This window comes from Embiotoca jacksoni, unplaced genomic scaffold (assembly GCF_022577435.1).
Source record: "Embiotoca jacksoni isolate LCO1_2020_lvr unplaced genomic scaffold, fEmbJac1.0.p SCAF_12, whole genome shotgun sequence".
Classification (NCBI taxonomy): Eukaryota; Metazoa; Chordata; class Actinopteri; family Embiotocidae; genus Embiotoca; species Embiotoca jacksoni.
Window position 1 is genome coordinate 5,892,836 of NW_027185252.1, and position 10,497 is coordinate 5,903,332.

At 42.1% G+C, this 10,497-nt stretch overlaps 1 protein-coding gene across 1 annotated transcript; it reads left to right on the forward strand.

Annotated features, from left to right (window-relative positions):
* Positions 1 to 3,133: 3,133 nt before the first annotated feature.
* On the forward strand, positions 3,134 to 8,654 carry il22ra2 (interleukin 22 receptor, alpha 2). The gene is given in 7 exon segments (XM_069144424.1): positions 3,134 to 3,216; positions 4,595 to 4,709; positions 5,278 to 5,462; positions 5,986 to 6,128; positions 6,821 to 6,862; positions 6,865 to 6,977; positions 7,665 to 8,654. Coding segments are annotated over 6 exon segments (654 nt in total). The 5' UTR covers positions 3,134 to 3,152; the 3' UTR covers positions 6,970 to 6,977; positions 7,665 to 8,654.
* Positions 8,655 to 10,497: the final 1,843 nt, after the last annotated feature.

Here is a 10,497-nt window from a genome sequence, read left to right on the forward strand (position 1 = left end):
CAAGTACTGACTTTCATTTACATTAGCTTAACTTCGCTAATGTTATTATGAAGTGACAATTTAACCGTTTGGTAAAGCACGTTTTTAGGAAATTATTTTACCCTTAATTAATTTTTTTTTTTTTTTTTTTTTTTTTTTTTTTTGTATCAAGTCACATAATTCTGTTCAGTAACACCTCAAGGGCTGTAACATATTGAATACATTTACTCACCTTTGAAATTTTCACCAAATATTGTCCACATGTCGGAGGAACATGTTTCTTGCCAACTTCCTGTTAAGGGGCGAGCTGAGAAGGCATACTTTTGAATAACATACCTAAACCGAGTTGTAGAGATACCTCAATCAGGTTAAGTCAAGGTCAATACATTTTTCAATAAGATATAGCGACTCAAGACGCGCTCTACTAAAATGTAGAGCAGGCAGTTAAAGGGTTAATGTTTCCTTTTCTGTTCCGCAAATCACTTTTTGCCTGTATTCTTATGTAAATGATGTAATTTTAGTTTAATTGCAAGTTTTCTGACTTCTCCCTTTTTCTACTCTAATAAAAAAAAAAACCAACCTGTCATCTGATACATTATGTGAAGTCAATGTGGAACATCCTGCCCCAAATCAAACGTTGTTCTCACAAAGTTATTGTACGCGATGTGCTGCTTATGAAGGAAGGGAAGTTGACATTTCGGTGTGATCTGTCGACTTACTGCTACAATACTTTTTACAGCAGGTTCCGTCGTGTGTGTGTGTGTGTGTGTGTGTGTAGTGTGTAGTGTGTGTGTGTAGTGTGTAGTGTGTGTCAGGGGAAGAAACACTTGCCATGACATTTCATGACATTTGAGCAATCCAAAACAGTAATGTCAAGGGAAACCTCTTGTGTGCATTAGTTATGTTTCCTTCCTCTTTGCTGTGTGTGCGCGTGTGTGTGTGTGTGTGTGTGTGTGTGTGTGTGTGTGTGTGCGTGTGTGTGTGTGGGATCTCTTTTGCTTCCAGTAACCGTCCTTAACGGACTTAATTATTACCCGTGTGTCCTTTTTTTTGTGTGTGTGTGCCAGTTACATGGCCTTAAGTACTACCTCATAAGTACCACCTCTCACATTAAAAAAACAACAACCCTGTCTTCCTTTGATCTAATTTTAATTGGATCTTGCTTTGATTAGTATTGTAGTAGTGTATGGTATAAACTGTATGTATTCTGCTGACATAAACTGTTGTTTTGCCGAATACAAACCCTGGAATTAAAGGTTTATTCTGTCATCTAGGTGAATAGTTTGATCAGGGCGCCTACTCGACACTAGTAACAGCAAAAAAAAAAAAAAAAAGTATGAAACAGTATCATAGGCACTGAGCTGTTTGCTTTTTGTCCACAATTTGTTTTAGCTTTTATGCTTCTGGCTACAGCTGTTGCCACAGAGGCATTGTGTTGTCCATCCCCGCCATCCCTTTATCGTGAACAAGAAGCCGTGGATAGAATTTCTTCGACATTCACTTCGACCCAAAAATGGACTGATAACATTTTAGCCATTAAACGTCTCCGTGACCTTTCAATCTGTGTAAACGCGACGGCATAACTAATACAAAAATAAAAAAAAATAAAAAAGTAGAGGAGATTGTGACCATGTTTCACATTTTATTCGGACACTGAATTGGTGACACTAATCCGGGGGAGTCGACCTCGACCCTGTGGTGATTGTAGCGACCTTCCGTGCCGTCAGGTCGAAGATGTGTGCGAAGCATCCACGTTGTGGAACTTGCAGCATCTTTGCAGCAGCATCCGTACTTGAAGCATTATGCTGTCACAGCTACATGTTTGTGTTCTACCGGGATCGGATTTATTGGCCGAATTCCTTCAAAGTCCTCGGTGCATACGCAAGAGTCTAAACGAACATGGCACAGGCCCGTAACCCGCGAGGCAGTAACTGTATCCGCTGATGTTTTAACTGTTATCTGTTAGGCGACTCTTCGCCGACAATTTGAACCATTTATCAACTGAGCTACATTGGTTTTTGTTTTTTTTCATCATTTACTTGTTACCTTTTGCTTTCCCACTGCTTAGCAGAACTTCAGCAAACTATTTTAGCCTTTTATTGATAACTTGCTAACTTTTGGTTCGCTGAATTTTTGATGTGTACATTTTCTCCCTTACGTTTAGGCCAGTTTACATTTATTGTAATCACAATTACAAATTGTCATTTCCAAATTAGTTAAGCTAATATTTCCGCATATCACCTGGCTACAGCAGAGCTAACCCCTGTGGGGGAAAAAATGATCATACACAAGCCAAGACATAAATCTGTTAACAGTTGAAAATCGTGATCAAATACAATTGCACACTTGATTAAGTGGAAGTTGGCTGTAATAATAAAATATAAACCGTGACTTGCACAGTTAAGGATTTTTGCTGATGTTCTGCAGGACATATTATCAATAAATATTACTTAACAGAATAATTAATAATTAAAAGAAGTAGATAAGATGTCAGCCCTCCTAATTTCTCTGACACATATTAACAGCTCATTGTGAGAACCCTTAATTAAGTAACGCATTTCATGTTTCCAGAAAAATGTTGAACAGATAGTTATCACTCAGGCCAAACCTAACCAGGTCAGTGTGCTAATACTTATAATCTAAAGAGAACAAACATAACTGATAAGATTAATAAATCCTCCCCAGAACTCCCAGAGCTTCATTTGAAGAACTTTTATTACAGAAAACATTTCAGCAGGTCGCAGTGAAAAAAAAAAACCCCACTTGAGTAAATTATAAAATGAACGATTTCTGCATCCCATTTAGCTGCTTCTGTTTCAGGGTCAAGTTCCCATCATCTCTGCCAGAATCCGGGAAAATGGAAGTGGGCGTCTCCATTGTTACCAGCCTGTCAGGGAATGGACCGTATTGAGTTGAAGTTTACCAATAACATCCAGGTTGTAAATAGACATACAATACCATAGCACACACTGTTCTGTAATACAACCTGTCTTCTAAATTGAAAAAAAGAAAAGCAGAAAGCCATGTAACATGGCCTCGGTGGCCCAGTTATCTGAAGAAATACCGTAAATGCATAATGGAATCTGAAAAGGGGAAGTTAACGAGTATGTTAAAAAGAGCAGCATCGGTCCCGTGTTGATGCTTGCTTGTCGTCCACAAACAGCATCAACACCATGACTTGTCTGCTGCTCCGAGCCGTGCTGCTGGGAAACCTCGGCGTTTGTGTCGCTGCACAAGGTAACCTCTTTCTAATGTATTTATATATATGTAGTATGACGTGGATATGTGTTGTTTTTGTTTTGACTTAATTTTAAAGTTAATCCTCTCGGCCTCCTAAATCCCTCTCAGCTCACCTTCTGATATTGATCTGGTTTAGTTTAAAACATTCACACTGATGTGAGATGAAATTATGAGATTTAAGTGGGTTATAACGAGTAATTTTAAATTTAGTGGTCCTTAAGAGAAACAAACCGACCAACAGCAGAATTCATGTTATCGTCTACATCTTATACTAGGATGTAATATGTTCATTAATTAATTATAAAATCTGATTTTAGCATAATTATAGAGCACAAACGGTAATCATTTTTAAGAAACACTAATTTCTAAAACATTTTCAAGGCAGTATGTCAGTGATTGGTCATTCAACAAGAAAACAAGAAATGAAGATTTGTTTAACTTTAAAATACAGACAGATAACTAAATGCCTGACAAACCTATTCGAGGAAAATTGTTTCCCAGAGGGAAAACATAAAACACAGAAAAAAAGCTAAGTGTGTTCAAAACAGTTTCACTCTCCCTGTCAAGGAGCATGATATTCTACATTTGGGGGTCCAAATGATATCTGCCCCAAATGTGACTCCCATGTGATTATAATTATATTTTGTATAGTATGTCGTCTAAAATATCATAAAAAAGTCATATTATAGTATGTCGTCTAAAATATCATAAAAAAGTCACACTATAGTATGTCGTCTAAAATATCATAAAAAAGTCACACTATAGTATGTCGTCTAAAATATGTGTTGTCCAAAATATCATAAAAAAGTCATATTATAGTATGTCGTCCAAAACATCATAAAAAAAAGTCATATTATAGTATGTCGTCCAAAACATCATAAAAAAAAGTCATATTATAGTATGTCGTCCAAAACATCATAAAAAAAAGTCATATTATAGCATGTCGTCTAAAATATCATAAAAAAGTCATATTAAAGCATGTTGTCCAAAATATAATAAAAAAGTCATATTACAGTATGTCGTCCAAAATATCATAAAAAAAGTCATATTACAGTATGTCGTCCAAAATATCATAAAAAAAGTCATATTACAGTATGTCGTCCAAAATATCATAAAAAAAGTCATATTACAGTATGTCGTCCAAAATATCATAAAAAAAGTCATATTATAGTGTCGTCCAAAATATCATAAAAGTCATATTATAGCATGTCATATCAAAATATGATCAGAAAGTCATACTGTAGGGGAGAGGAAAAAATGTCCCAAAACATGTACTAATCTGCTAAATGTTCAGGTATCGGTTACTTACTGTCTGAAAAATGATCTTATCTTATAAACCACTACCGTACATAATGAGTAATTTCCTCGGTTGTAGTGAAGCTGCCTCCACCTGCCCAGGTGAGGTTCAACTCTGTGGACTATAAGACCGTGCTGCACTGGGCTCCTCCCGCCAACCGCTCGTCTCTGCTGTACTACACTCAGTGGAAAATGTGAGACGCCGCACATCCGCACACGTAACGTACATCTAGCAGCACAAACACTCCCGCAGTGGTGGATGAAACCTTCAGGTTTTTATTATACTTCAATAAAAGTGCCAATGCTCTTTTGCATTTATGTTTGCTTGAATATTATCAACAAAATATACTTTTAAGTATGGAAGTGAAAGTACTCACGAAACATCAGAAATATCCCTGTCGGTGCTACTTTACATTGTAGTATTATAACTGACCTGCAGCTCCAGGTGGAGATGGCTGGAACTACCTCATATACACTTAAAAAAATAAATAAATACATCTTTTGATCATATCTTCAAGTAAACTGAAGTAATCAATCACACAAAATATCCGCTGTAGGCTTAATGTACGTCCCAGTGCCAGGTTTTATTTCATCAAACTAAAAAAAAAGTAAAGCTAAATACTTTTCTTTCTTTCCGTGCTGCTGACTCATGATTTATCTTTTGATTTATTTATTTAGTTTTTTTTTTTAATTTTTTTTTAACAAATTCAGTTGTGTGTGTGTGTGTGTGTGTGTGTGTGTCTGTGTGTCTTTCCTCCTCAGTTATGGCGAGCCTGAGTGGCTGGACGTGGACGGCTGCCAGGGGATCCGGGAGCACCATTGTGACCTCAGCGGCGTGACCTCTGAACCCAGGGAGTGGTACTACGCCAGAGTGCACGCTTCCTCTCCGCCCGCCAGCAGCAAATCCGCCTGGGCCCTGTCCCCCCGATTCAGCCCGCGCTGGGACAGTGAGTCTTTGCGCAACTCTTCCTCCCCCTCCTCGTCTGCATCCTCTTCCCTTTGTCTTCTCGCTTCCCCAAAAAGATGCGTGACTCAACTGATTCGGCTACTTCTGTAGTTACAGCTACCAGAGGAGGGGGGGGTGGGGGAGGGGGGGGGGGGGGGACAAACACCCAAATTATTTAAATCAACAACACGGTCTGTATTCACAGAATTATTTACTTCTAAATTCACTTTTTTTGAGCAGTAAACAAAATGTACATTACGCAACAGTTGCGGCTTAATGCCGGTGTACAGTCCAACCACGACTCCCCAAACCAAAGGGCGAGGTCGCGTTAAAAACCTCCGGGCGGTCGGGTTCGTGTTCGACAAAACAAAACGCCGTTGCAGCATTTTCTTTTCCCATTTTTGAAGTTAAAAACAACAAAATAACCGCCTCCGCTCACCGCCTTTTTCTTCGTAATGCGTTGTCCTTTCACGACTTTGCGTCCTTCGTTCTATGAATAAGCTCAATGAAATGTGTCCCCGCAGCCAAAATCAGGCCTCCGACACTGAGGCTGAACTTCACGGAGCAAAGCATTGTGGTCCGAGTGAAGCAGCCCCGAGCGCTGGTCCGCAAGATGCACAGCGATCTGCACTACAAGATCTACGTCACACACACCAGTGGAGAGGAGGTACGCGCACACGCACACGCACACACACACACACACACACACACACACACACACACACACACACACACACACACACATCATCTTCGAGGTGATTTTTTTTTTTTTTGAACGTCCGGTTTTGTCCAAGCAGCCGTCCAAAACCTCAAGGATTTTCAGTAAGTCACATAAAAACAGACCAAATAAGCAGAAAAAATGTCCAGTTTAGAGAAGCCGGAGCGAGAAGATAACAACTGGTTTTGCTCCGCGAACGACTAAAACGTCACCGTTGATTAATCCACTGTTTCAGCTCCACAAAATACCCATTGTGGCAGCGTGCCGCGGGAACAAACGCCACTTTTAACGCTCGCCGTAAACAAACTGCGCGTATAATGGCAACATCGCTGTGATGAAATAGAAGAGGAAGAAGAAGAGGAAGAGCGGCAGCAGAAGGAGAGTAACAAAAAAAAACAAAAGACAAAAAAAAAACGAGAACAATACCAACAAAAAGAAGAAAAAAGAAGAAGAACAAATAAAGTACTATTTTGTCGACATTTAATTGCCCTTCAAGGCCCACTTTTGTGTCGAACTGCAACGTCTGTCGTGTCCTGTGGGTGCAGCCGGTGATCTGTGGAGCCTCACTGTCCCCCCCCCCCCCCCCCCCCCCACCCCCTCACCCCCCACCCCCACCTCCTCCCCCCGTCTCTCCTCTTCAGGAGGTGTTTGAGGTGGAGTGCTGCTCCAACAAGCTCACTCTGAGGAGCTCAAAACCAAAACCAAATACTGCCTCCGGGCCCAGACCATCATCCCCCTGCAGGCCAAGAGCAGCGCCCGCAGCTCTGTGACGTGTGTCACTACGCTCTGATCACACAGGTATGAACACACACACACGCACGCACACACACACACACACACACACACACACACACATTTGTCATCTGTTTGTTGGGTTGAAAAGTGACGAGCAGCGCAGAATCAGAATCAAGAATCAAGAATCAGAATCGGAATCGGAATCAAGAATCGGAATCGGAATCAGAATCAGAATCGGAATCGGAATCAGAATCGGAATCGGAATCGGAATCAGAATCAGAATCGGAATCGGAATCAGAATCAGAATCGGAATCAGAATCAGAATCAGAATCAGAATCAGAATCCTGCCGGAGTAAAACGACTCCCACATCCGTGAGAATATGTCACGAGAGTCTGTTCGGCGTGATTGCGTCTGCGCTGCACACGGACCGGTCGGACAGTACCGCCGGCGGGGTGAAAGGATCACCTCCCCGCTGCGACAAAAGATTACCCGACGACAGGTCGAGTGTCAGCTGTCACGTAACGACCGCCCGAGGCTGCGAGACGGAAAGAGGGAACGTGAAACTCCCGCGGGGAGAATTTCTTTCTCTTTTTCTCTCCACGACGACTATAATTAATCTCCGCTCACCCCACCCTGTCCGGCTATTTTTAGACCTGTGACGGATGTGCGGAGGGGGGGGGGGGGTGTCATCACAGTTATTCCTTTGTGCAGTTAATTATTTCCGTTTCCTCTTCTTCTCTGTGCCGCAGACGCCCTCTGAACGACTGGACTCGTCATCCATCGCTCTTTAATTGTCCATCGCTACCTCGACGGCTGCAGCCACACACACACGCACGCACACACACGCACACACACACACACACACACACACACACACACGCACGCACACACACGCACACACACACACACACACACACACACACACACACACACACACACACACACACACACACATCCCTGCCAGTGAAAGCGAAGCACTTTATCGTTCAAAGCTCTTCTGACACGCAGGTCAACTTTCCCTTTGACTTGGAAGGATTTCATCCTCCCAAGAAGAGCTTTTAAACATTTCCCTAATTGTTAAAGATTATTAGAAATAGTACTTTGACAAAAAAAAAAAAAAAATGCTCCCGGCTCGAGGGCCACCGACCTGCTTTTTGACCACACTCTGGTCCAGCTCTTGTCAGTGGCCCTTGAGATGAGATCATTTTGTTATTTTTATTTTTGTTATTTTTTCATGCAGTGCAGCTTATTGCCACAGTGAGGTGAATTCAGTCTGTTTACCCGGACATATTTTTATAGAAGGAGGTGTTGAGGACGGTCGGACATTAAACGCTACAACAGATCTGTAACTGACTTTGTGGGCCAGAGAGCATAAGTAATAATAGATATTAACGACTGGTAGTAAAAAAAGAGCCTTTTACTGTTAGTCATTACTATACGACTTCTGCAATTTTCTACACTGTCACAACTTTTTTTTTTTTTTTTTTTATACAAATGTTCTGTAATCCAAAAACCGCAGCTTGTGCGTCTCCCGTCCGATTCATTTCTATTCCACCCGACACTATCGATGAAATATTATTTAAACTTTTAGCTGAGCTTTTTGTGTTTTTTGTGTTTTTTTAAAGTGAAAAACGGTGCCAGAATATCAGGACAGCCTTCAGTGAGGTGGACAGAAAAACTCTGCTGTGCCGAATGTATTTGTTGCATGTGCCACTTCGGAAATAAAAAGCCTCATAATGTTTACACTAATCTGTGTCTCATTCATCTTTTGTAAGTGACAATTAAATTTTTTTTTTTTTTTTAATTTCATGATTGTCAACAAACCCCATTAAAAGGGTTAGTCTCTCTCTCTCTCTCATTACTCTTAATTAGGAATTAATAAATTGTCCAACATATGTCAATAAAAGCCCCAAATTTCAATGGGGATGTACTCAAATTTCTATATTTCTTCCACCGCTGCGTAAATGTTAGAAAAATTAAAAAAAAAAAAATTGTGGTAACTTTACCTGGAAAGAAAGAAAGAAAAAAAAAAAAGAAACCAAAAAAAGCCAACATTAGTCTTGATTTAGACTTTATTCAAAATGTTGATAAAACTTGATACTCTTGTTCAATCAGGCGTGAAATAACCAATACTGTAATGATATCAAACACCCGCTCGCTGAAAGAGATGTCCTCATTCAGAGCGACGCGTGCGCTCAGGGATTCGTAGGAAGCGGCGCGTCTCGCCAGGAAGTCTCGTCGTCTGATCGGAGGGCGGGCCGGTCCGTCGGCCGCGAGCTTCTCCTTTTCACGAGGGCTCCTTCGCTTAGCAGCTAGTTTTCATTTCGTGGTTTCGGTCCTGAAGACGGAGAGAGGCCTTCGTGCCGGCGGAGCTGAATTTGGTCCCGTAGCCAGAAAGCCTTGAATGCGTCGTACCGGTTGACCGGTTTCAGAAATACGATTCAATGCAGCGGAAAGTCTTGTTTGGGAATGTTGGAGCCAGGGAGCCGCGGTCTGTTGAGGGGGGGGGGGGGGGGGGGGTACAGCACCGGTGTCGTATAGTATTTACAGAAACCCTTAAAAAAAGTGGCTTTTAAACTGGACCTTGAACGGCTTCATGATTAGTAAGGCCTTTACAGTGTTGGACCCGGTTTGAAAGTCAGCGGTCATAAAAACACACAACGCGGGGGAAACATCACATTCTGATAAGACGCCGCAGCGGCGCGCACCGTCGAGGAATCGCGGTCGTATTTACACCATTCGGGTTTTGGGGGGAGGTGGAGGGGGGGGGGTTAAAAATCATCGGTAAACAGTCGACGGACGCCCGGTTCATTTCGAGGTCGAGTAAATATCCCGCGCAGTTCAGGAGGCGAGGCGTGGCCGATCGCGTCGCAGTAATATCTGTGTCATTTTAAATATGAAACAAAAAAACAACAACAACAACAACAACAAAAAAATCGTATCGTAACGACGGCCGCGCCCCGCCCCGTCGACGCCGCGACGTCGTACCGCGAGCAGGCGCGGGAACTCGCGGCTGAAAGCGGCAGCGCTTTTCACGCCGTCGTCTCGAATCGCGCAACCCCCGTCGGCACGCTCGACTTTTGCGTCGTACCTAAATCTCGAGAGGGCGTCGGCGGCTCAAACCGCACTTACTGGAAATATGGTCGCCACGCCCTCGTTTTTTTAACACGCGCAGTAACCGCGCCGACGGCTTCTGTCCGGCGGCGCGGCGGCGAAAAAAAAGAAACACTTTTGCGGATGTTTACAATTTTGATTTTTTTTTTTTATAGTGCAGCATTTGAAAAATAGGGAGTGCAAGTGTGCAATTTGAGGAACAGAATCTGAACGAGATCACTTTTGTTTTTGTTTTTGTTGTGTTGTTTTTTTTTTTACTCAACATCTGAAAGCAAACGCTGACACATTAAACTGCGTCGGAGCGGAATGTCGTTCCTCGCAGAAATATGAGATTGTCAGTCGGGTTCACAGAAGTCTGGAGAAAACAAAAACAAAAACAAAAAAAAAAACGATTTAACAAACGAGGACGCTGAGGCCTCGGCGGATCCTCAGGAAACCGTTTCACCGGCTGTAAGTTTACGGTATAGT